Raw genomic sequence first — 27,242 nt, forward strand, 5'->3', positions numbered from 1 at the left:
TCCCACTCTCTCTCACAAAGTAGTGTGTGTTGCCATGGGCGTACGCAGAAATATTTCTGAGGGGATTTTTAACTTCATCACCATCCCCCTTGCACCCTTCTCCCCTCTGTCTTGCACCCTTCTCACCCTTCACCTTGCACCCCTCTCCCCCTCCGCCTCGAACCCTTTTCTACCTTGCACCATTCTCCCCTCTGCCTTGCACCGTTCTCCCCTCTGCCATGCACCCTTCTCCCCTCTGCCTTGTACCCTTCTCCCCTCCCCTTGCACTCTTCTCCCCTCTGTCTTGCACCCTTCTCCTCTCTATCTTGCACCCTTCTCCCATCTGCCTTGCACCCTTCTCCCATCTGCCTTTCACCCTTCTCCCCTCCCCCTTGCACTCTTCTCTCCTCCGCCTTGCACCCTTCTCCTCTCTACCTTGCACCCTTCTCTCCTCTGCCTTGCACCCTTCTCCCCTCCACCTTGTGCCCTTCTCCCCTCTGCCTTGCACCCTTCTCCCCTCTGCCTTGCATCCTGCTCCCCTCTGCCTTGCACCCTGCTCCCCTTCTCCCCTCCGCCTTGCACTCTTCTCCCCTCCGCTTTGCACCCTTCTCCTCTCTGCCTTACACCCTTCTCCCCTCTGCCTTGCACCCATCTTCTCTCTACCTTGCACCCATCTTCTCTCTACCTTGCACCCATCTTCTCTCTACCTTGCACCCATCTCCCCTCTGCCTTGCACCGTTCTCCCCTCTGCCTTGCACCGTTCTCCCTTCTGCCTTGCACCCTTCTCCTCTCTGCCTTGCACCCTTCTCCCCATTGCCTTGCACCCTTCTCCCCTCCCCCTTGCACCCTTCTCCCCTCCCCCTTGCACCCTTCTCCCTTTCTCCCCTCTGCTTTGCACCCTTCTCTCTGCCTTCCACCCTTCTCCCCTCTGTCTTGCACCCATCTCCCCTCTACCTTGCACCCATCTCCCCTCTGCCTTACACCCTTCTCCTCTCTGCCTTTCACCCTTCTCCCCTCCCCCTTGCACTCTTCTCTCCTCTGCCTTGCACCCTTCTCCTCTCTATCTTGCACCCTTCTCTCCTCTGCCTTGCACCCTTCTCCCCTCCACCTTGCACCCTTCTCCCCTCTGCCTTGCACCCTTCTCCCCTCTGCCATGCACCCTTCTCCCCTCTGCCTTGCACTCTTCTCCCCTCCGCCTTGCACCCTTCTCCCCTCTGCCTTGCACCCTTCTCTCCTCTGCCTTGCACCCTTCTCCCCTCCCTCTTGTATTCTTCTCCCCTCTGCCTTGCACCCTTCTCCTCTCTACCTTGCACCCTTCTCCCCTCTGCCTTGCACCCTTCTCCCCTCTGCCTTGCACCCTTCTCCCCTCTGCCTTGCACCCTTCTCCCCTCTGCCATGCACCCTTCTCCCCTCCGCCTTGCACCCTTCTCCCCTCTGCCTTGCACCCTTCTCTCCTCTGCCTTGCACCCTTCTCCCCTCCCTCTTGTATTCTTCTCCCCTCTGCCTTGCACCCTTCTCCTCTCTACCTTGCACCTTTCTCCCCTCTGCCTAGCACCATCTCCTCTCCACCTTGCACCCAGCTCCTCTCCGCCTTGCACTCTTCTCCCCTCTGCCTTGCACCCTTCTCCTCTCTACCTTGCACCCTTTTCCCCTTTGCCTTGCACCCATCTCCTGTCCGCCGTGCACCCTTCTCCCCTCCGCCTTGCACCCTTCTCCCCTCCACCTTGCACCCTTCTCCCCTCCACCTTGCATCCTTCTCCCCTCCACCTTGCACCCTTCTCCCCTCCGCCTTGCACCCTTCTCCCCTCCGCCTTGCACCCTTCTCCTCTCTGCCTTGCACCCATCTCCTCTCTGCCTTGCACCCTTCTCCTATCTACCTTGCACCCTTCTCCTATCTACCTTGCACCCATCTCCCCTCCCCCTTGCACCCTTCTCCCCTCCGCCTTGCACCCATCTTCTCTCTGCCTTGCACCCTTCTCCTCTCTACCTTGCACCCTTCTCCCCTCCCCCTTGCATCCTTCTCACAAGACCTGGAACCCATCTCCTCTCTGCCTTGCACTCATCTCCTCTCTACCTTGCACTCATCTCCTCTCTACCTTGCACCCTTCTCTGCCTCCCCTTACACACCCCCCTGCGACGCCCACATGGTGCGTGCTAACAAGAGTGCTTACCTGAGGGCACCATTTTGCTGCCTCATCCCTTCTCATATGAGCTTTGCCCTTGAGAATGCTGACAGTCTGACTCTGAGGGCCCCCACTCCCAAAGGCGATACCGACTCAAGACATACTCCACCTTTCTCACAGTTTAAATTCAGAGAAACAATATACTGATATTATAGAGGCAAATTCACTAAAGAATACAAACTTTCCACACCACCCTCACCAGAAAGCTCGAAAATATCCAACCCAAAGATTTCCTATAGGAATCAAGCTATTGTTTAAAATACTTCACAGTGGAGAGCTGCAGCTAAAGGTGCGGTGTTACATGACAACCAAAGTTGTGAAATAGTACTACAATATTTCACAACATTGAGAAGATAGGATCTTGAAACCATTAATTCAAAACATAGTCTTGCAAGTGTGTGGGACAGCGTGTTGCCCGTCTGCCCATTCTTCCTTAGGAAATGGCAACCAGTTCATGAATAACATGCATCTTTGCATCCATACTCTTATCATGAGTGTGGTATGTGCCTTCAAAACGTGTCAAGAACACCATCTCCATTTCCCCTCTCACAACTAGGTAGACCTGACCTCATGACTTGTTCTGTGTCCTAATTGCTCTGTGCTGCCTCCTGCTCGGGGCCCCCACCCACCCCATCCTCCTTCCCGGCCTTGCTAGCTCTGACTGAAGAGAAACATTGCAACTTGTTACTTTGTTTCTCTTCAGTCAGAGGGAGGGGGCGAGGGGCTCGGAGCAGGCTGCAGACAGCCTGCACCTGCTTTAGAGGGAGAGAGGCTTGCTTCAGCGCAAGCCTCACAGCTCTCTGAAGTGGTGAGGGGCCTGGGGGCCCCCTTCATTTGCTGAAGAGAGTGAGGCCCCCCCGCACTGCAGGGGCTGCGGGGGCGTTTGTTACGCCCCTGTTTCTACTCTGGCAAAAGTGTTGAAAATGTTGACCGACACATGGCTTGTCGGGATGGTGTGCTGTCAAACACGCCCCAGACCTATCTACTGCTGAGTGATGACAGGACTTTTTACACTGGGGCCTATTTTTAGCGTGATTAAAGTCAGTTGAAGAGGCCGGTGAAACCGAAGTGCATTTTGTTGCAGTGACTCACCCCTTCTCTAGTTTGCATTCCCCCTGGAACTATAATGTTTCAGAATATATTCCAGCTCATCCAGTCTGGCAGCTTCAGTTTCTGGAGCAGCAGGAAACTTTCTTAAGTACCAAATCATTCCAGCGCCACCCACACATATTGAAGGGGGTGATTGTCTGTACCTTTCAGTGCCTCGTGAGTCATCTTTCTACATGGCACTATACAGTTCCAAATGATAATTCTGTGTCTCGAAGTAAAGGCGCTTTTGTGACCATTCGAGGCAATGCCTCCAGGCACATACCTGCATCCAGGTAGCCATGGAAAGTCTGAGATATTCTCATGTGGGTTAAATAATGTTCTTTTATTTTAGTGTGTTAGTATGTACCAACAGCACATGGACTAACCTTTCCTGTTTGAAGGCATTCATACTTATTGTGCTGATACATTATACACTTGTTATTTTACAGCTGATGAACAAGAACTGCAACAACCTATTAAGAAATACTCGTCTCTGAGTTCCACATTTTGTAAAATACAGAGCACTCATTTTAACTATTGCTAGTGTAAATAACATATATAGGAAAATACAGCTTTTTGAATATGTAGTCATTGCGCTGGAGTGCACTAGCCACCCTCTATAGAAAATCCTTCGATGTTTACTGCACCTGTCAGTTTAAACCGTACAATAACAGTGCTATTGTTCCTTCCAATAGATACTGGCTAGTAAGTTGCAACACAACTTTGAATCCACTCAGAGGGTCCAGAACCCTACTCAGTGGTATCTCTAATTTTCCAGATCATCTATGGCCTGAATCGGGACATCTGCAGAAACTCTAATGCCACAATATGGAAAGGATAGATTGCCCTGGTCTGTGCCATGGCGCACCTTTAAAAAAGTGTGCCATGCTCAGACCAAGGCAGTGTGCCCCATTGCAATAAATGTGCTGCCTCCAAAGCCGGCCCAAACTTGCAGCTGACTTGGTGGTAGTGTGTAAGTGAAAGGCAGATCCATCTTTCATAATCCAGGCAGTGCCCAGCCTATACGTCAAAGGATCACAGAGATTCTACTGGAGGTGGGTACAATGTGAGGCTGCACCTGCCTGCATGGGGTGTCTGGAGGGTCAATGGAATCCCCTTTCTCCCTTTGCAGAGGCTGCTTTTCAGGGGCGATCTGATTGGGTGCCACCCCTCTGGCGCTCTCTTTGCCTCTTCACCCTTATCCATATTAAAGCGTTCATGAACAACACAAGCGAATCATATCTAAACGAACTTCTCAAGCTATTTGGAACCACATTGTGTCATTTATTCACTGTATATATTTTGCACCAGTCACTACGCGCCGTCCACGCTGATTATATTGTCACTTGCGTCGCTACCGTGTTTTTCACTCACACACCTTGAGCACCAAGTGCAATTTGGGTTGCTAATATTTGTTTTATTTGTATAATGCCCTGCTGTCACAACTGCTAATTGCCCCGTTTATTTTCCCTTTTTAACACTTCTACATTAAAAATGATTCCATGAGCACATACAGTAATCAAATAGAGTCTCCTTTCCTCCTTATGATAATGTTGTATTCATATCTTGCCTAATTGCCTTTGAATTATATCAGTTGGGATATCAAATGTATTTCTCATACTCTCTACCCCAATCCCAACACGGTTGACGGCTTTTTGCTCCTGTTATTCGTACAAGATGTTATATGAGTGTCGGCATGATATGTATTACAGAAGGAGTGGGGTAAGCATTTGTGGTCCCTTCTGTAATACAAAATGGGAATACACGCTTGAGGCGGCCTCTGAGCACTATTTGTAATTCAGATGTCTTGGGTCCAACATTCTACCATCATTCACTGTAAACTCTCTTCATAGAGATCCTCTAACCCCCCTTCTCCACATTATCAATGCCTCCCTCAGCCAAGTAATCTTTCTAGATGTTTTGAAAACAATACAGATCCTTCACATGCTAACGATAAATACCAAACTAGCTGCAGACATTCTCACTCAGTGCAAACTAATCAGCTACCTACTTTTCAGACAACGTACAGCAGTAATGGTGCAACTACAGGATCAGATCAACAAAAATAATCTTCTACGAGACTACCAAGGCAGCTTTAGACATTCAAGTACGTAACAACAACCTCGTCATTAATGACTCTAACAAACTTCCACCTGATGATGCTCAGTCTCTCTGAAGCCTTCATCACAGCCCACCACTAAGCACTAATCTATGCCCTGGCAAAAGGCATGAGTGTATTGTACACATTTTTGAAATTGTTCACCTCTTACATGGCCCATCACCATCATCTCATCCAGGTAGGTACCTCAAGATCCCTGAATCTTGTTGTCTCCTGCAGAGTTCTCCAGGGTCCTAGCCTCTCCTTTATCATCTTCAACCTATACATAGAGCTACTTAGATACAAACTTACTGGCAACTGCACTAAGATCCACCAATTTTCAGATGCTATGCAACTCTAACATAAAATATACCAGGCTTACAATACCGAGCAGCTCAAAACAGGCCTTGAACTAACCCAAGACAGGATACCAGGAAGATGATTAAAACTTAGTCTTATAAAGATAGAATTTCTCCTGCTCACCAACAGCAGTAAAATAAATCACAGATTCAGGCTTATCTAATTGACATGAACCAAGAAGGTTTCAGCTCTGAGCTGACAGCTAAGGAAAAATCACTACATGTAATTTTCAACAAAGAACTCTGTTTCAAAAATACACATCACTAAATATGAAGCCAGAAAAGTATCAGCTCTCTCTCCTGAAGGAATTGAAGTTGTTGTAACGTGGAAACAACTTCAGAACAAGGGTTTACAATCATGTGTTCAATGCTCTACTCAGCAGCATTAAACAGGGTTTAAACCTTTTATTGTTGGTGGGGAAATACACGAGGGCCAAGAGAGGAAACCTGTTTTTAGCCTTTGTGGACCTCTCGGCCGCTTTTGACTGCGTGGTCCACTCTAAACTATGGAAATTGCTGGGAGATTTGGGGGTTGATGTGAATATTATTTATTTTCTGAAGCGTTTTTATTGTGACGCTAAGGCTCGTGTTCGCTATGGCCTGAAGGGATATCCTCTTAAGACATATTGAAACTGGAAGGAGTAATGAGGATTCCCTGGATGAGATATATTTGCAAATTTTTCAAGGATCTCGGAAAACCAGATTATTTTTTAAATCCTCTTACCATCATGGCAGTGACTAGAAAGGATTTGAGGAAAGAGGGTCTTATGCTGCTGGACACCCTGAGAGTGACTTCTGAGATTGTAAAGCCTACAGTCCTGCATAATCAACTGATTTTAACTACTTTTAACATTCCACCCTATTTAATTTTTGTTCCCGGTGCTTATGATAGATTTTTAATAACCCATTTTAGGCTGGGGATCTTTCATAGATTAGTCAGTTTTCCTGTTACAATGGTTGGTCGCGAGACCTCCAGCCTTGCCCCTGTGACAATATTTCCCCCAAACTATGATTCATGTTATTTTATTTTGTAAATTTTACTCTACTGTTAGGTGGCTGTTGTTGGTATCTATTTTAAAACAGTCCGGACTGCGGCAATGTCGCCCAGCTTTATTGTCATTACAATTTTTAGATAATGAAAATGGTGTTCTAAGAATTACAGCCTTCCTGAAAAAAGTTCTTTATCTGAGGAAATATATGTCCACTTAAATGCTTTTTTTGCACAGTAATGATGCCCCTCTGCTTTTTAAAATTCTTTTTTTTATTATGTAACTGTAATATTCAATATGATTTTATGTTACGCTCACTATAACATTTTATTATATGAAATTGTTCATGTATTTTATAACTGTGTGCTTTTATGATTGCTATTTATCAATCGAATAAAGCCTTTTTGAATTTAATTGAATACTCAGCAGCCTTCCACCCAAAAAAGACATCTCCGGTGTTTCATGCTACATAAAGTGCATCAAGAAAAACAACCACATTAACTCAACTTTGAAGGAACACCACTGGCTTCTCCTCCATGTCTTTCTCCTCTTCAAAACTAGCTTAATCTCTTACAAAGCCATTAGAATCCACACCGCTGCATACTATCAGAGAAACTAAACTCTTCAGGTAGCCAGTGCCATACCAGGAGTAAGGATATCACTACAATTGAGACAAACAAAGGCAAGAAGGAAAGGTCAGGCAGCAATCCTACTCTAGCTGCACACTAAGGACCTGGATAAACATCCCCATTGACAACAGAATGACTCCAACCCAGTGAATAATTTGATTTTAAAAAAAAATGGTTCTAGAGGTCCTCGTCAGGAGATTGCCCCTGCCAATGACAGTACCAACTTATCTACTAACTATCACACTACTACAGGTGTGACAATTCAGACTATTTCCGGCTCCCAAACCTATAAGAATGGCTAGAGATGCAAGTTTTAGAAATTTTAATGTATATTAAATTAAAAAAACAGCTGTTTTGCTCATCTCTAAATTAGACAAATAGTGCCACCATGTGGCAGACTGTCATAAGTGCTGGTGCTGACAATTATTTGCCAGTGCCAAGCACCAGAAACCACCGGCTCAAATTAAGCACTGCTCCCACCCTAGTGTACTTAAGTAGAACTGGAAAACCATCTTATTGAAGAAAACTACCACCTTCCGCAATAGGAACCTAATAATACTCAAATTATATGATAGTGTGATAGAGTATAGGGGCGTGGCTAAGGCGCCGATGTAGGTGGAAGCGGGACTCCGGAGCTCCTCCGCACCCGCCTCGCACCACCATACATCCTGCACCCCGACTCGAGCCCCGAACCCTCAAAAGTGCCCAGGAGGGCATTAGGGGCACACAGGGGGAATCTGGAGGACTGGGGGCCCCTGCAACTTCCCCCACTGCTCTTTCAGCGGAGAGCGCGGCACCCGGGGAAGTGAGCGCCCAAAATGGCGGCCGCCGTCCCGATCTGAAGAGACTGGCGACGGAGCCTGGGAGGCGCCGAGGAGCCCTGAGACACTGTGGAAGCTGGTCGCTTGCCGGCGGAGACCCCCTGAGAGCCGGCAGAGGTGAGGGGTACTGGCTGGCGCCCTCGCAAGCGGAACCGGAGGACGGGGACGGCCGGCCTGCCTGACCCCAAGATGGCGCCGCCTGGGACCCGGTGACTGCTTTGGCGGCCGTTTACGGAGCAGCTGGGACCGGAAGGAGCACTGAGACCGTGTGGAGCACTGGGCCCCCCCTCCCGGTGGGGGAACTGCTGAGGAGCCCGCGCCACAGGAGGGTTGGTGGCGCTCGAGCGGAGTCAGCGAGGTGAGCAGGGGAGTAGGCGCTGGATACCCTCCCCCACGAGGCGCCGAACCTGAAGGCGGGAAGGGGCGCCTACCTGGCTGGGGACGCCCGAGAACAGCGCGCTGCATCGGGACTGATACTCACAGGTGCAAACCCTACCTGAGGCTTCTGGACGTGGGGGCCCCACCGGGAGACCAGACCCGGATCACTGGTGCCCCACGACCCGGGTGGAGTGGGTCCTGGCCCTTGGACAGCTCCACGAGCCGGCCCCCGCGTGGCATGGGCCCAGAGAGGCCCGTGGGTGACGGGCCTGAGGCGGATCTGGGGCGTAGAACGGGAACACCGGCGACCGCCGCGGGGGCACCCGAAGCTAGCTGCCCTCCAGAATGGTGCGAGGTGGCAGGAAGAAGGGCTTCGTGGCCCTGAAGCTGGATGACCCGGGGCACCACATTGAAGACGACCCGCCGGAGACGGGGGCGGGGAGCTCAACCCACCCGCGGGACCCTTCCCTGGGGGACATCATGCAGGCGATTGTGGCGTCACAGGAGGCTCTCGAGAAGCGCATAGATACCATCGGATCGGACCTGACCCTCCTGAAGGATGACCATAAGAAGCTGAAGGAGCGGGTGGCGACCTCGGAGGTCACCCTGAAAAGTCAGCCCGGGGACGTAGCGGAGCTGAAGACGACACTGGCAGAAATGGCGCAGAAGGTACGGGTGCTGGAGCTCCGAGCTGAGGACAGTGAAGGGCGCTCTCGGCGCAATAACCTCCGCCTAGTGGGGGTCCCCGAAAAAGTGGAGGGGTGGGACGCGGTCACCTACCTGGAAGGCTGGCTGCGGTCCGAGGTGGCCCCAGAGGGTCTTTCGCTGTTCTTTGCCATCGAGCGGGCACACAGAGTCCCTGCGCGTCCCCCCAAGCAGGGGGGGCCTCCGCGCCCGATTGTGCTGCGTCTCCTGCACTTCAGAGACAGAGACCATATACTGCGGAGAGTGAGGGACATCCCGGACCTGAGAATCGACAACAGCAGGGTCATGGTCTTCCCGGACTTCACCAGGGATGTGCAAAAACAACGGGCCTCCTTCCTGGCGGTCAAGCGGAAACTGCGATCGCTGCAGCTGCCCTACGCTATGCTGTTCCCGGCGCGGCTACGGGTGGTCGCTGGGGAGTGCACCCACTTTTTCCTAACACCGCAGGAGGCTTGGAGCTGGTTGGAAGCCAGGGGGGAGCCGGGCACGGATCCCACGCAGCAGACTCCACCCAGGAGACGCTCCACGGAAACGACGCGACGATCTGGCTCCCCATCGGGTTGGCAGCAGGAACGAGCTAAGGCGGTGCAGGCAGTGGTGGCCATCAGTCAGGGAGACGCCAGCCCCTCCAGTAGCGCATCGGAGCAGTCGAAGGCCAGTGCCTCCAGCCCTGGCTCCAGCAGTGGACACGAGCTATCAGAGACTGACCTGCCGGTGGTGACTCCCCAGACGGCGGATGGTATCCTTAGCTGAGCTGGGTCGTGGGACAGTGGCCACATGAGTAAGGTACTGGGGTACGGGTATGGAGGGGGGCCGCTTCTGGACGCTGTGCAGTGAGGTGCGGATCCCCCCGGGACTTATCACTGAGATATTGGGGGAGGGGTGAGTCGGGGGACTTCTCCTGCATGTTGCTGGGGGAGGCGGGGCGGGGGCGGGGGGCTTCGGGCCTGTCTGGAGCCGGCATCACTGCCACTCCAGCCCTATTTTGTAGTGACACGCTTTTGACACTTGAGTTTGGATGGGGTTTCCACGTTGGTTGTCTGTCCGGGGGTGTGGGAGTTGGGGTAGTTTGATTATGCAAGTTGGGGGGGGGGACGAGGGTGGGGCCTGGGCGTGCTGGGGGGATTGCTGAGAGGAAGGATAGGACACGGGGGATTCTACCATGGGATCCGACTTAGGCTACAAATGTCTCACATGGAACGTAAGGGGGATGCACTCGATGCATAGGCGACACAAGATCCACTCCTATCTGGTCAGGCGGGGCATACACATCGCCTTCCTGCAGGAAACGCATCTGCTAGCCAAGGAGGGGAAGGCACTGCAGCGACGCTGGAGGGGGCAGGTCTACCACACGGGCTACTCTGCTTATGCTAGGGGGGTGGCCATCTGGATACGGGCGGGGGTACCCTTCCAATGTACACAACAGGTAATTGACCCAGAGGGGAGATACATAATGGGGCGAGGCAAGCTGGATGGGAGGGACCTTAACCTGAGTTGCTTGTATGCCCCAAATATAGACCAACCTGCATTTCTCTCACTACTGTCCAATAAACTGGCCCAGTTCTTAGTGGAGCCCTTGCTCCTGGGGGTGACTTTAACAGTGTGGCTGATGTTGCCTTGGACAGATCCCACCCCCCCCTACCGAATGCACCAGCTGGTAGACTTGCACTCGCGCGCTCCGCCTGGCAACGCCAGTGGGGACTGGTCGACTCCTGGAGGGCTAACCACCCGTCGGGCAGGGATTACTCATTCTTCTCCGCCCTCCATGAATTGCACGTCCGCATTGATGCCTTCCTGTGCTCACAGGACGTGCACGCGGAAGTATGCCACAGTGAGTATCTCACGCGTTCGATCTCTGACCATAACCCGCTTCTCGTGCGGATGCGCTGGTCGCAAATCCGCCCGAGGATTCCGGCTTGGAAACTCCGCCCGGAGGCGCTGGACGATCAGCTTTTCCGCACCACAATTGCCTCGGGCATCGAGGCGTACTTCCAGGTGAACGCGGGCACGGCGGGCTCGGCTACGACGGAATGGGACGCCTTCAAATCTGTGCTACGGGGCCAGTGCATTGCGACGTCTTCGGGGGTGCGGAGAACGTTACTGGAGGAAATTGAGAAAGAGGACGAGACCCTGCGGGGGCTGGAGATGGCGAGGCCTGAACGGCCGGACATCCACGGGGCCCTGCTGGGGGCACGAGAGGCGGTGGCGGCGTCGGTCGAGCGCCTCCGGTGCTTTGACTACAAGGCTTACCTCACGCGAGCGCACTCGGAACGCGACAAGTCGGGAGCTCTTCTGGCCTGGCTGGCCAACCCGGCCCGCCGGAGCTCGGTCATCCTTGAGCTCAGGGACCACGCGGGGGCGGCGGGATTTGATCAGCAAGGGATCAACGCGTGGTTCTACGACTACTACACAGAACTCTGCCGCAGCCGGGTCCTCCCCTCGCTGGAGGAGTTCCAGACCTTTACGGAGGGTCTTGACCTGCCGGAACTGGGAGAGGAGGACGCGAAACGACTCGGAGACAAGATCGAGGAGAGAGAGGTGCGGGTCACCATAAAGAGCATGGCAAGGAATAAGACGCCGGGCACCGACGGATTCCCTACGGAATTCTATCTCACCTATGCAGACCTCCTTGCGTCCCGGCTGACGTGGCTGTACAACGAGTCGAAGCGGCTGGGTTGTCTCCCTGCGACCACGAGGGAGGCGCTGATTGTCCCCCTGCTGAAGCCGGGCAAGCAACCGTGGGACAGAACGGCGTACCGCCCACTGTCCATGCTTAACCTGGACTACAAGATCTTAAGCAAGATCTTGGCAACGCGATTGCTCCCCCACATGCCCACGCTGGTCCACGCGGACCAATCGGGTTTCATCCCGGCCCGCAATACGGCGCTTAATGTACGGCGCCTCCTGCATATACTGGAGGCTGACACCTATGACGGCGACGAGGCGGTGGTGTTTGCTGTCGATATGGAGAAGGCCTTCGACAGCCTGGAATGGCCTTATCTCTTCCATGTCCTACGAACGCTGGGCCTCGGCGAAGGCTTCATCAATTGGACGATGCTGCTCTACCAGAACGCAACGGCGAGAGTCAGAACTGGGAGGGTTGTCTCTGAGATGTGCAGGGTGGGCAGGGGCACCCGTCAGGGATGCCCTCTCTCCCCCCTGCTGTTTGCCCTGGCCGTCGAGCCCCTTGCAGCGCGAGCCCGGATGGGCCAGGCGTATCAGGGCCTGGACGTCTATGGCCAGGTACACCACATCGCATTATACGCAGACGACCTGCTGATGTTCCTGGCGAACTCGGCGGACTCCCTGCGTGGAGCTAAGGCTCTCCTGCAATCGCTGAGCAGAGTCTCGGGCCTCCGAGTGAACTGGGCGAAGTCCCACCTATTCCCAGCCCGCCCACGGAGAGCATGCCCACAAACTACGGAGGGCGTGACGTGGGAAGAGAGGAGCCTGCGATACCTTGGCACCTCGATCTTTCACGACAGGGCCGATATCCTCGAGGGAAACATCGGATCGGCAATCAGGCACACCAAAGGGAACTTCGACTTTTGGGGCACGCTCCCGTTGTCACTCATGGAGAGGGTGGCGCTCCTCAAGATGGTGACCCTGCCGCGGCTGCTTTACTTCTTCGGGACCCTCCCGATCTGGATGCCGGCGAGCTACTTTCGGCGGCTGAGGTCGATGGTCATCGGCTTTCTCTGGGGAGCGGGCAGGCGCAGGGTGGCAAATGCCACACTTCTCCGCCCTCGGGCGGATGGAGAACTGGCAGTGCCGGACTACGAGCTCTACTACCTGGCGGCGCAGCTGCAATGGCTGACACAGTGGGTAGCGCGAGCCAGAAGAGGGGAGGACGGATCAGGAGAGCCGGCGGGCCCGGTCCAGGTGTTGTCCCGGATTATACTGGGGCTTCCGATGGGGGATTTCCACCTCACTCAGGAGTTTGCGACGGCCCGACCTGTATGAAAACGGGGCGATGTTGCCCTTCGACCTCCTGAAGGACCGCTTTGAGCTGGCGGGTGGGGACTTCCTCCTTCACGCGGCATTAACGGCGGCGATTCGCAAACACTGGAGGGCGGGCATGTCGGAACCACCGCTGTCCCTGGGCTGCCAGTAGGTCGTCATGATGGTGGGGACGGTCAAGGCTGTCACGTGCCTATATCGACGTATGGTCTCGGAATCCGTCGCTCCACTGCTGACCTTGAAGGCGAAATGGGAGGCTGATCTGGCGACTGAGATACCCGAGGAGGCCTGGAATGGCATACTGGAAGGGGCCCGGAATGGGACGCGCAACGCAAGGTTCCAGCTGGTGCACTTTTATGTCTTACATAGGGCCTACCTAACCCCTGACAAGCTACATAAGTACTTCCCGGCCCACCTGGCGCCCTGCCCGCGTTGCCTGGCAGATCCCGCCGATTTCCAACACATGTTCTGGTCCTGTCCTGAGCTGGGGTTCTTTTGGAAGGAAGTAGTGGAGGTACTGAGGGAGGTAACGGAGAGGGACCTGCAACTCACTATGGCACACTGCATACTACACTGGTTCCCGCACACATCAAAAAACAAAGTTACTAGCAAGTTTCTGGACTTGGGGCTCCTCCTGGCGAAACGGGCCATTACGTCCCAATGGAAGGCGTCCAGAGGCCCCGTAGTAGAGCGCTGGAAGGCTGAGCTGCTTAAATGGGCTAGGTGTGAAGGTGAGCTTCGTCTGCAGGCCGCGCTCAGGGTAGACAATGACATGGCACTGGAGAGGGCCAGGGCGTGGGAGGGGCTGGTCCTAGATCTCACACTCCTGGACATGGAGGAGGAGGACTCCCTGGTGAATAGTCCGGCTCCGGTGGCGCGCCCGCCTTACGGGGGGACGGCTTAGGCCCACTCTGATGCCCCCCTTACTATTGCATTCCAATGTGATGACTTACGAATAGTTGCTGGTAAATCCTGGTGCTCTGATTCGGATCTGGTCTAGTTGGAAGGGTTGAGAGGTTGGTTAGATGGTACTCTGGCACGCCTGGGGGGGAGGGGGGACTGGGAGGGGGCGGGAGGTCGGTTATGGGTGGTTCTGGGTGAGGGTGGTAGGGTAGGTAGGGATGGGAGTGTTGAGGGGGGAGGAGGGGGATGGGTTCAGTAAGGGCAACAGTGACTCTAGGTTCAACTGGACTTGGGGTACGGAAAGGGAGCATTAGGACTGAAAAGCAGCTTTGCCATTGCCCAACCACCTGGTAGTTCTGGACCTATACAGAATGCTCCAGCGCAGTCTTTCTCCCCATGATATTGCCGCTCAACCTCCGGGGTGTGAGCTGAATGGCTGTGTGATTCGGGGGGGGGTGCGCGGCGCTTCATTCGAGCGCCCAGGGGAATGGCCCGAAAATACTGTATGCATTTCTGATCTTGCTGCAATAAAAAGATATTTACAAAAAAAAAAAAAATAGTGTGATAGAGTATAGTGTATAGATATATGATGTAAATGTAACTGTAAATGTAGTGTATTTTGTAAAGCGCACAGCTGCCCCAACGGGGCGTCCCGGCGCTGTATAACACTGTGGAACCCTTCCTGGCTCTCCCTGTGAGATGCCCCTGCTGGGCACCCCCACGGTGAAGCCAGGCATCCCAGTGTTGTAAGGGCCGTTGTGGAGATTAAGCAAGCTATTGCCCAGAGTTGGAGTCCGCAGACATTGAGCCCAAGACCCTGCCGCGTCGGGACTTGAACCCTGGTCCCGGGCCCGATCTCTGCTTCAGAGTCTGCCACTCTAACCAGTGAGCCACACTTCTCCATGATAGTGTTATGTTTATGTATCACGCTGTAGCTGTCCGGCTAAGTTCATGCAATATAGTTTCTCTCTAAAAGACTGATTTCTCAGCATGTGCAAAATAAGCAAAACATGTATGTGTCTATATGTACATACAATGAAATGTGATTTTGCTGTTTTTGAAGTTCCACCATTGTATAATCTTCCTTTTCCCTCCCATAAACCAACATGGTCACTCAAGGTTTCATTTGATACTGTTGTGTTGAACAATTCCTTATTTAGGAACAAAAATGCTTCAAGTTCACTGTGGACATTGTATTGTCTGTAGCAGAATGCATTGGGGAGAAAGTCTTAGCTCTGTGTTTTCACCGTGATGTTAATTTTCTCAAAGTAAGAAGTGTTCTTTTGCAGGGCTTTTCACTGAAATATCAAGAACTGGTTGTCTCCCACTTACTCTGCTTAGGTTAAATCTCCCAATGTTACTGTACTAGTGCCAAAAGGCTATGTTGGTGTTGACTAAGTGCTCTATAAACTGATTATGGGTCAGATGTATCATGCATTTTACCAGTCGCGGGCCATTTGTGTCCAGGTAAAATGCATTTTGTTATCTATGACTTCCAATCTGCGATTCGGTAACATGTTACCGAATCGCAATTTGGAACTCCGAATACATGTCAATTCGGTATTTGGAAGGGGTGTGTTTAGGGCGCCCCTTCCTAATATCGAATCGCAGAGCTATGTAAGAATGACTTGCAGTTGAAATGCGGTTGTGCAACATTCGCATTTGACCACCTACTTCAAGTAGGTGGTAACCCATACACAAAGAGGAACGGGTCCCCAAAGGACCCCTTTGAAATTGGTAGGGAAATGTTTTTTCAGAGTAAGAAGCGGTCCCACAGACCACTGCCTGCTTTTAAATAATTGAAGAAAATTTCTCATTTTACTTTCTTTTTAATGCATCCACTGCATTAAAAAAAAATTATAATAATAAAACGTCCCCAGCAAGCCACCACCCCTATGTTTTTAATGATTCCTAAAGGGTCGGAAATTGCGAGCAACCTCATGAATATTATTGAGGTAGATCAATTGCGGGCCTCTGAGAATCGCTAAATGAAAGTCTAAGAGTTTCATACATTAGGAATAGCAATTACCTAATTGTGATTTGCAGAGAATCACAATTAGGTCATCGCCATTCCCAATATTCATACATCTGACCCCATGTAACATACCATTCTGCACTGAGGTTACACACAATATAAGCCGAAAATAATTTCAGTACTGCCGCATGAAAATGGCTGAGGATGGCTGCAAGGTTCTTTTTTGGCTGGGATGGAACAATATCTTAGAAGCCACTTCAATTCATCGGAGAGATAGCCATCACACCAGCATCACTATGCACAATTGTGCCTAGCTTTCCTAGTAGGTGCCCGATCTTTGCATTTGCACGGAATAGCAGTACTGCTCATCATAAGGGACATTGGTAGCACCACAGGGCACAGACGAACAAATCAGTTTGTAATGTAATCCAACAAATCTTGGTTTGCTGCATGGTACAATGTATTGTTGTTGTTTCAGATATAATTTATGACAAATAATCACGCCTCTCCATTTTATGTGAAGTAACTTTAAGTGGCATCAATAAATGGTGGGGTAACAATATGAAATCATTAGGATTTGTGACTCCAGGGCGAGGTATGCTCTACGATGCCACAAATAACTCATCTTGTAGTACATAAACAAATATAGTTTTATAATTTGATCTTCACATTTGCGGTCTTACTATACCTGCTAGTGTCATATCAACATCTAAGTTTTAAGAGGTGTTCTGGTTTTGCCATCTGGAGAACCTAGTAGAGCAGCCCATTTAGTGGACGTAGAAGGATCACAGTGCTGGGGAGCTTCAGAAAGATGCTTGCTCGGGCATTTTAAAACATTTGCCACAGGAAAACTACATGACTCCCTGGGCTGCTGCTTGCCCACTGTATACGACTATGCTAATAATTAATGCTGAGCATCTCATAATGATGGTGTGCCATAAGAGAATACACAGATCTTTAATTAGGACAATCTAAAATTTCAGCTCCTTTTCAGCATCTTCCTAAACCATTTGATAAAGCTGTTCCTACTTTTAAATAAATAGGTTTATACAACAGCTGAGAGTATATTAAAAGCTCTGGGGCTACTTACCGCAGTTGAACTTAGGTTGTGTATCCTGTCACTGGAATAGCTTTGCGGTATGGGAGGTTCAGGGTAGTCTCCCGCGCTCTTCGAAGCATTCCTCTTGATGACTTCCACGTAGGAAACAGGGAAGATGCCTTGTCTGTTCGTTGCGGTTATTCTACCTTCATACCAGTTTTGATCCACTCGCTTCAGAAGAGTTACTCGGTCTCCCTACAATGAAGTTTGATTTCACATTGTCATGAAGGGGTTAGGTCTTCACAGTACTAATGCTTTCAGCAAATAGTTGTTCAATACTGTTGAGTGTGAATGATGATTAAGCAATCACCTGAGCTGGAAATACCAAAGTAGTCGCTATATGGGGCACTTGTTCGGTGAACATTGAAAAAAAGGTAAATATAGCATCAAGTAAACACTCGTATTCTGAGAAATGGAAGCAAATGGAAAAAATAAAGACTAAGAAACAAATCTGGGTGCCAAGGACCATTGTTGTTGGAAGTGTTCTAAATAAAACTCCCTTTTTCTGTTTTACTGATTTTTACAGATAAATACAAACAGAAAACCATTTATTTTCCAGTCTCTATTTATTTTTAAATGTAGATAAAAACGGAAATGTGGGTTGTTTTTGAGTGATTTTTAATGCTCCCAATCATGATTGCAGACCAATTGCTGTGTGGATTGACAAGTAAGGGGATAAAGAAAATAGGGATTTTAGTATAGAGCCTTAAACAGCAGTAGATTTGCACAACCTTGATAGTAATATGTACATATTTTCTTACAAGTGCTTATTTTACCATGTGACTGTGTATATATTGTTACAACCTGTCAGGCATTGAGGCACGAGTGCACATTACCTGGATAAACAAATGCAGAAATATAAACATTTCAGCTTAAGTGTTTCACAAAACCTAAAATAAATATGGATTAATACAGATAAAATTAGCAATGAAACAATTAATTATATTAAGGTGATTACAACCCTATCAATGATTTAGCGTAAAAAGGTTTCACAGAGGGTTAGTATCTTTAAAGCAATCTTAAGTAATACTGGATGGGCAGTGTGCAGCTGATAGGTATTTTATATGGGGAAGGGAAGGTCACAGGATTCTGGGCCCATATACCTACCTGCCCTCCCACTCACCCATTATTATTACTGTTAGAGCCATTTTGCAACTGCAGCCAACTGACTCTAGCGCCTTTCCTGGGAGGCAGAAGGGTTGAAACTGTCACTTCTCTGTCCACGAGATGCGACTCTCAGTACATAAAAGGTAAGTTCTTACGCCGAGTCTGGAGGCTGGACATATCCTTGGCTCAGATACCCGAGCACACTACTGAATGCTCCTCGTCGACTCAAGGTATCAGCAACATTAACGAATGGTCCTGAGGAAGAGTCAATTGATCCTCACTGGGCAGCTGAAGGGGGAATAGCCCCTGCCTTCCCTTGTGGTGGCGGAAGAGTGCTGCAGCGTTGCCTGACAGATATCTCACCAGTAGCAAATGAGAATGCAGTATTCCTACTCGACTGCTGTGCTGGTGTACAATTATTTCTAGTTTTCGCTTTCACTTTCCGAGCAGCCCGGGACTATTGCTTCTTGGAAGTAAAATAGATCTGCATTTACAATAGTTTGAGCTATTGGCATTTTAAATGACAATGCCTTTTATTTATGTGTTAAATATTCATTATTAAAACAGATAAATTAAAGGCATTGTCATTTACAACGTCATTAGCTTGAACTCTCGCAAATGTGAGACCTATTGCATTGCAAATGCTTGTTTTTCTTCTATTTCATTCGTTTTAAGCCAATGCTATTATTTTCTGCCTTCTTCGGCAACCCTTATTAAAACTTTACCAAAGCATTTTACTTTAGTAATTTGTGCTAATGTTACCATTTACCCAACATGTGCACTAAGGATTTCTGTTTAATTGATGTTTTGTCGCACTTTACTGCAGGTCAAGAGCCCTTTCTTTCAGTAAATCATGTATGACTCCGAATGTCCTCTTCTGTGCACTCTTGACAGAACTTCTTGTGTTTTGCAGAAATTATTTTGAGATGAGTCTTAATATTAAAAAATTGACAAACCCACAAGTTGGTAATTAAAGATAGGCGTCTCATATTTTACTTGAGATTTACACTGAAAACAGTTAGATTCCGCATTTAGATCGTTACATAGGTTGCCCACAGGACAATATACAGACAATGAAGAACGGGTCAGCCATTGGCTTTCTTGATAGGGCTAATCACAGTTTACCACAAGATAAGCAATCAAAGTTTCAAAAGATAACCAGCAGATAGTTTGAGTGATGGTGCTCTTTTATGTCCATGGAGATCCGATGCAGCAACACAGGTTTTCATGAGGGTCCTGAGCATTCATGTAAGCTAGAACCCATGCCGGAATCTCATGGGGCCTTTATAGCTAATCACTAGTGAATGTTTGGAGAAGGAATCCCCTACTCACAAATAAGGCACCTTAGCATGTGAAACACATTTTTTTCCGATCTACACACAATAGTGAGCATAGATCACACTTTTCACATACATTTCTAGGTCCTGAGGAAAGCCAGTTGACACTAAGACCTGGCTGAAACATGTAGACCACCCACTGGATGCAGGAGTCCCCTAATACTACTCCACTTACATCCACCGCCTTGCTTTTACTACTGCCAGAGGCCCAAACATTAATGATAATCCCTTTGGGTAATGGGACCACTGGATAGTTTTAAAACTACACTTTCACGTCACTATCACTGCACACTCAGTAACATACCTGCTCCGCTGTAATACAGGTGTTGTAGCACACCCAGGACACATTTAGTGTCACCAGGTGGGCCCGATGATGAAGCATGCCACCAAATAAGTTGGTGTGTGAGGGCTTCATAAAAAGAAAAAATACTTTTTATCACTAAGAACATACAGTTTTGGGTCTCATATCACGACTTGATAGACTAGTTCTCATTGATTTAACACACTCTTTTATGTCTAAATCTGCACTGTTAAAAATAGCAGCAAGATGCTAAGTATAAGATGCTAAGCAGTTGACTGTGACAACCAACATCGGCACTTGCCCCCGCTCCCTCCAACAGTCCAGTGTGCCCGGCCATAGGCTGGTCTCAGTTGCAATTGAATTTCGAACTTTAACCATGTCCTACCCACGGTGCTTTGAGAAAGGTGAACAAGGTGGAGATATCTAAAATGAGTGTGGCCAAAGAAACATAAGTAGGAATCCTTTCTAAGTGTGTTGACCTATGTAATCAGCGGTGTGGCTTAAAATATGTGAACTAAAATCCTGTGCTTCACACAGCATGCTGCCATACCATGCCATGCTGCCATTGTGGAGAAGTGTGGCTCAATGGTTGGAGCGGGAGACCCTGATGCAGAGGTCTAGCCCGGGACCAGGGTTCAATTCCCTTCCTCGGCCGGTCTTGGGCTCAAAATTCCACGAACCTGATAATTCTCTCCTCGGTGCCTATTCTAATCATGGAGTCCCACTCTGCAACTCTGGGCAATAGCTTGCTTAATCTCCACAACGCCCCCCACAACGCTAAGGATGCCTGGCCTCCACCTTGGGGGTGCCCAGGAGTGGACGCCTCACAGGGAAAGCCAGGATGGGTTCCACAGCGGTATTTGTAATTCGCCTTGAGACCCTTGCGGGTGAGTAGTGCGCTATACAAGTATCAATTTACATTTACATACCAGTGTTTGAGTGCCTCTCTCAGTTTTTTGGTATTGCATCCCGATACAGCACCCAACCACGTACATAAGTCTGAAGCAAACCAGACATATTGCCTTTGCAAGTGCTTGCTAGCAGTATCAGATAAAGGAGAGACAATGATTTTGTTGTGAATCAATAGAACTTGAAAGGTTTATAGTTTGAAAACATGAAAGAGTGAATTAAACATTACTGAGGCCTATGGAATTGGTAGTGGTCTCAGTCACTCCTGTTCTCCCCTTCACACCACATTACTCAGAAGATGCTTACGCCCCTCCCCGCATCTTTCTGACATTCTCCATCTACAAATCTCACACGCCATCCCTTCCTCTTAATCACTGTTTTTTCCACTCCTTTCTTCTGCATGTATTTCCTTTTGTCACCTTCTCTTCACCATGCCTTTCAGTTTCTTCCTCTCATATACACACACTCTCGATCTCTTGCCTCACCTAAAAAGACAGACGTTTCTTTTCCTTTTGGTGCTGTCAATATTTCAAAAGCTGTGTATACTCCCTTCACATAAAATGGTAACTACAAATGTCATATATGGGTCCATCACATTGTGCGCCCTGTAGAGAGGCCAAGGAATGGATGAGCATGTAATCTGAACACACTTATGACCCGGTGACAGGCACTGGAGAAACTCAAACTGCCTTCGACTTCAACTACAGATCTCTCCAACGTGGCACATCAGGAACACAAACCCACAACCTGAAATCACCCAGACATGTAGAGGTGACTTAGGTTACAGTATACTCAAAACAAGAGTCATGTGTTGCATGAAAAAATTACAGACAACACATAGAAAAAGCAAACCCTCTTGGGGACTGCAAGACTTAGGAATATATGTGGAATGTAAACTGGGACTGCATCGCTAACATGGATTAGCTTGAGGTTTTTGACAGTCATTGCTGAGAAATCGTTCAGTGATTTGCCTGTAAAGACAGGGACATGAATATAGGACATGGTAGGGACCCATTTTAAAGTACATTTGTAATCCAGACAGGACCCGCCATACTTAAAACCCTACTTCTCCCGCAGCATTTATTGCCTACGACACCAGATGCCCTTCATTGAAGTCTCCAATCCACAGAATGATTGGACATGTCGATGGGGCGTCCCCTTCGAGTAATCTCACTGCCTTGTGTGGCCTTCAACCTCCTGCTTTGACTCCTGCTCTCAGAAGGTGCGACCTAGCCACCATCCTCCTTATTGTTTTATTTATTTATTTATTTGTTTTACATATTTTCCAGTATTTTGGGGTTTAGCCCATAGAAAAGGTGATGACCCAATACAATATATCGAGAATTAATCACTGTTGAAAACAGCTGGGAAGGTTATTTACGATTCTTTTACACCGTGCATCGGATTGTGTATCAAGCCTTTGTAATTATTCCTTAAGCCCCTGGCATTTCTTTAATTAGAGTTATTCATGTTCCACTTATTATTGGCATAGTTTGTGTTAGGAAATTGGGGGTTCTGGTTGGCAGAGTGTGCACCCTGTCCAAGCAGGAACCACAATCCTAGTCAGGGTAAGTGTAGTACACATTATGTGCTCACCCTCTGGTAGCTTGGCATAGAGCTGTTAGGCTAAACAAAAGAGGCAATATGTAAAGCATGTGTGCCCACCACAAAAGTACTCGACACCAGTTTAGCAAACTAACCAATATTTAGCTTAGTAAAACAAGAGCAAAATGACAAAGGTTCAAGAAACACAAGTCAAGATGTGAATTCTCAAAGATTAAATTAAGTATAGTTCTTAGAAAACAATAGACCCAACGAATTTATCTAGTCGCGCTTAACGCCAACAACTCCACAAAGTCAGCCTGACTACGATGGAGCGAGGGCCGGTGTCAGGAGTCACGCAGACCGTGGTATAGTACCTTGTAGGCTTTGGAAACCAAAGGCAATGCAAGATGCAGTAGAGGTGAGGCGTCAGTGAGGCAAGTGTGGAATTGGTCCCTTATTGCTTTGCAGGTTGTGGGTAACTCGGCACTGGAGGACAGTTTGTTGCACGAAGGAGGTGAGGTGTCACTGAAGTAAGTGAGGCGTCGGTTCCAAGCGGCGGTGCAAAGTCGTGCAGTCGCTGATGCCTGGGACCTTGCGGGGCACAGGGGAGGTGATGGGGCGGTTGCCGAGATGACTCAGTTACTCACTGCTGGGTGACATTGCAGGTCAAGCCACAAGACTTCAGTTTCACTGCATTGAGGTCAAACCACTGGGCCACAGCTGCGGCATCGGAGTTGGACCAGTGCATGGATGTTGGTGGAGCGGTGATGTTCTCGGGACTACCACAGTGGGGGTTCTTCAGCGTAGCCTGCTTTATAAGTTGCGGTCACTGCGCCGAGCGCGGACCATGGGTTAGGTGCAGGCAGCGGCACAGTGGCAAAGTTGCAGACTGGCGCCGGGTCCAAAATCGCTCAGTGTTGGTTTCTTCTTGTAGCACGGGAACTCACTTTCATGGCCCAGGAACTAGATTTGGCACCACTTAGCAAGTAGGGCTCTCAGCAGAGGAGCCCAGGTGCTACATGTGAAGTTTTCGATGGCCCTGAGACTTCCAACAGGAGACAAGCTCATAGCTCAACTCAAGCCCTAAGAAAAACTTTAAAAACCAGGATTTAGAGAGCAAAATCCAGTCCTCTCCCTCCCAGAACAGAAGCAGCAGGCCAGAACAGCAAAGCAAACGGCAAAGTGGCCACCCACCTGGCAGCACAACAGCTCTTCTTCATGGCTGAATGTCCTCAGTCCTGAAGTGTTCCAGGTCTATAGGGCCTAAGGTCCAGTACTTATACCCTTTTTTCCCTTTGAAGTAGGGAGACTTAAAAGAAAGGTCTTTGGTGTGCACAGGGCTTACCCTTCATTGCCCTGGCTCCAGACACACTACAGGGATGGAGACCGATTTGTGTGGGGACAGGCACAGCCCTATACAGGTGTCAGTGTCAACTCCTCCCACCACTGTAGCTCAGGAAGTCCCATCAACCTGGTGAATGGGCCATCAGGATATGCAGGGCACACCTCAGCTCCCTTTGTGTGACTGTCTAGAGTGAATGTACAAAAGCTCAACTATATCCCTGACGCAGACGTATATTCTAGAGAAAGGCCGAGGCACAGAATGGTTAAGTAAGAGAAGGCCAACTTTCTAAAAGTGTCATTTTCAGACCTGCAATTTAAAAACCAACTTTACTAAAGATGTGGTTTTAAATTGTTAGTCCAAAGACACCAAACTCCAAACTTCTACCTACCATTAAGATAATTGGTCCTTCCTGGTAATGGATATTGGAAAGTGCTCTTTTATCAATGCAAGGGTATGTGTCATGTCAGAATACAAATTTGGGCAAACAAGACTTTGAACTTGGAGGAGTTGGCACATGGGAAAGTTGAAAATATGCACACAGAAGAATACATTTCTCAGACTTACATGCACAGTCCCAACCACTAGAGGATCAGCACAATCAGGCACACTTCAAGGTCAGTAGTAGCAAACTATGTATTTCAAACCTACCAGAACAGAGTTAATTTTTCTGGAAAATGTGTTATTGGGATTCTTCACTTCTCACAATAGTTTGCACTCTGCTTGTCTGAACAATAGCCTTTGTTGTTTTCTCCCTCATGCAGAACACTTGGATCCTTTGGTTTTCCTAAACTTTATTGGTGATATCTGCTTCATAGCCTTCTTTTCAGTTTGCCTCCTTGCCTAGGCTCTTTGGTATCTTCCTTTTCTTTGTTCTTATTTTTATGAATGGTTTACTCCATGCTCTAGAAAGTTGCTATCAAAAAGCTTTGAGGAGTCCAAGGAAAGCCATTTGGGACAAGAACTTGGTGGAGGAAGGTGCTCAATAAAGAGAAACTATTTACTTGAAGTTCCGCAGTCATCTGTTCTGGTGCATGTGTTTCCATCTTCAGCTCATGTGCAAGTGTGATACGCTAGGGGCTTTTGACCACGTCACCTGTGCTTGCATTGGGTAGTCCTGCACCTTGTTATTCTTCTGTCTAATGTTTATTCTATGTTGTTGTCCCTTTAGTAATTTCATGGCCTAAAAATCATTAACAATATTATTGCTTAATTGGGAGTAAACGTTCTACTATTAATTCCAGTGGGGCGAAATGTGTGTATTTAGGACACAATATTTTTGACAGATGATATTTGGGTATAGTTAGGTACGCCACACCACATGACATTGAGGACAACCTTCGAGAAATACCAGGCCTAAAAGTGCAAGGGAAGTCAAAGAGGAGTGTTTAGCTTCTGTCTTAGAAAAGGTGACTCCCTAATGGAACTGATGTTAATTTGTAGAAATTATATTACATAAACCCTCACCTACCTCATCATAGAGTGTTTGTAAACTCTTCTTTAGATACTACTTTATTTGTATGTAGTGATTGCTTAGAGGCCATAGCAGACAGGATGACTCAGTGAAATCCCCAATGATGTCATTTGCTGGGACCTGCAAATTACTAATTTAAATCCTGGCATGGCCAACTTAACCTTTCACCCTTCTGGGGTTGGTATGTTGAGCATCACTGTTTTGGCTACTACAGCAAACATCAACACAAAACTGTGCTGCAAACTGCAGGCAAACCATATACAAACGCTGTGCCCCCCAAAGGAATGGTAACCATATATGACATGTAGCCTTAGAAGGATGGCTGGTGGAATACCTAATAAATATCTTTCGTGATTGTGAGGGCGAGCTAATGTATCTCTTGGCACCAGGCCTCTTATTTACAAGCACATAGCATCCTTTCAGAGCTGGCAAGTGCAAACAGGATTAGGTATTCCTGAACACCAGGGACGTGTGATGTGTGGCTTGGCAGCAGGGAACTGTACTAAGTACAGCATGTACTTTTTCGATTCTCAGTCACTGAAAAAATGTAAAGGTGGGAGAAAAGGTACAATACCCAAAGAGAATAGAGGAAGAGAGGGACACAACCAGTTTTATGTGCACTCATTCTTCTACGATTAGTAGGTTTGGAGGAACAGAAGTAGGGATGCAGCCTTGGCCTAACTTAGGAAATGGCTGGGGTAAGAGAAGGTAACCAGTGCATGGATACATGCCACGCTACTCTGTGTGTAAAATGTAAAGTGAAAAGGCATGGACAAGTACCTTGGAGCTCTCGTCTCAAGGAGGAACCCAACGTTTGAGAATGTGATCTTATTTTCTTAGCGAGTGTCCCCGCTGCAGACGGGATAGAATGTAATCATATTTTACTGGGAAAAAGGCTCAAGTGGGTGAACCATTTACTGTTCCTATCTGGGGGTGTCCCAAAAATCATAAGTTTGGATATCAGAAGGGCTGACCAGCTCTTCTTTCTTTTGAGGCCAAAACATTGAGCACCAAAAATTAGGTGATAGCAAAACAGGTTCTTTTCAACACTATCAAATTGTAAAACAAAACTAACATGCTAGATAAAAAGGAAAGAAGTTATATTAGCATATCGATGAACAAGTTACTCACATTCAGTAACGCTCTTTTAAGTGGATACTTTATATAACTGCAGATTCTCCACCTTGCGAATATTGCCCAGGCAGATTGGACCAGGAAAAACTATGAAGCAGTACTACTGTGTGCCGGTAAGTGGCGCTCTGGTAATAACTAATGGAGTCATATACAAGCGACACCTGTGAGCCTAGACAGAAGTTTCTTTTGCTGGCCTGTCCGCACCATCAGACACAGGGCATATGAGCAAAATGGTGTGGCCAGTGTGTAGATCTCTAGATTGGGACTTTTCCAGAAGGAAAAGCACATTAAACAGAACAGAGAGATGGGGCGGCAGGGAACAATCTGCTGTAAATAAAGTATCCACCAGAAAGAGTGTTACCTGATGTATACTTCTAACTACAGATTGCTCACCTTGTGAATAAATACCAAAGAAGTACTTCCCACAGTGGTGGGTCTGTGGAATGGCTCATACCAAAAAGTCATGCAGGACCGAATGGGCAAAATGCCCAGCCCTAAGGACCTGACTGTCAAGACAATAGTGCTTTGTGAACTTGTGCACCGATGCCCACATAGCAGCCTTAAAGATATCCAGGATGGGCACTGCACAGTAGTAGCAGCCATGGCTCAAGTGGAATGGGCCCGTAATCTTTGAGTGGGATGCTTTTTAGCTAGTGCTTAGCAGATTTCAAAGTAGAGGACTATCAATCTAGATAAGGTTATTTTCTGCACCACCATGCCTATCTGTGCCTCCGAGAAATTCATAAAGAGCTGATCATTCAAGTGATGGTCTCTGGTACGTCCGATGTAAAAACTGAGGACTCATTTGGAACCAAATTGATGAAGTCTCTTCCCCTCTTTCTAAGGATGAGGTAGGGCAAAGAATGGTAGAAGGGTGAAATCCTGCCGGAAATAGAAAGGTGTTAGTACTTTCAGCAGAAATGCAG

General features: G+C 48.5%; 1 protein-coding gene across 29 annotated transcripts in view; it reads right to left on the reverse strand.

Annotated features, from left to right (window-relative positions):
- The window catches only part of LOC147728754 (sorbin and SH3 domain-containing protein 2-like), a 643,768-nt gene that overhangs the window by 81,745 nt on the left and 534,781 nt on the right, over positions 1-27,242 (reverse strand). For all 29 annotated transcript variants that reach the window (XM_086962533.1, XM_086962510.1, XM_086962511.1 and 26 more), the window contains one exon: positions 17,159-17,362. In XM_086962533.1, the coding sequence (XP_086818659.1) occupies positions 17,159-17,362 (204 nt within the window). The remainder of the gene's footprint in view (positions 1-17,158; positions 17,363-27,242) is intronic.

The sequence above is a fragment of the Lissotriton vulgaris genome, chromosome 3_1 (assembly GCF_964263255.1).
Source record: "Lissotriton vulgaris chromosome 3_1, aLisVul1.2, whole genome shotgun sequence".
Taxonomy (NCBI): domain Eukaryota; kingdom Metazoa; phylum Chordata; class Amphibia; order Caudata; family Salamandridae; genus Lissotriton; species Lissotriton vulgaris.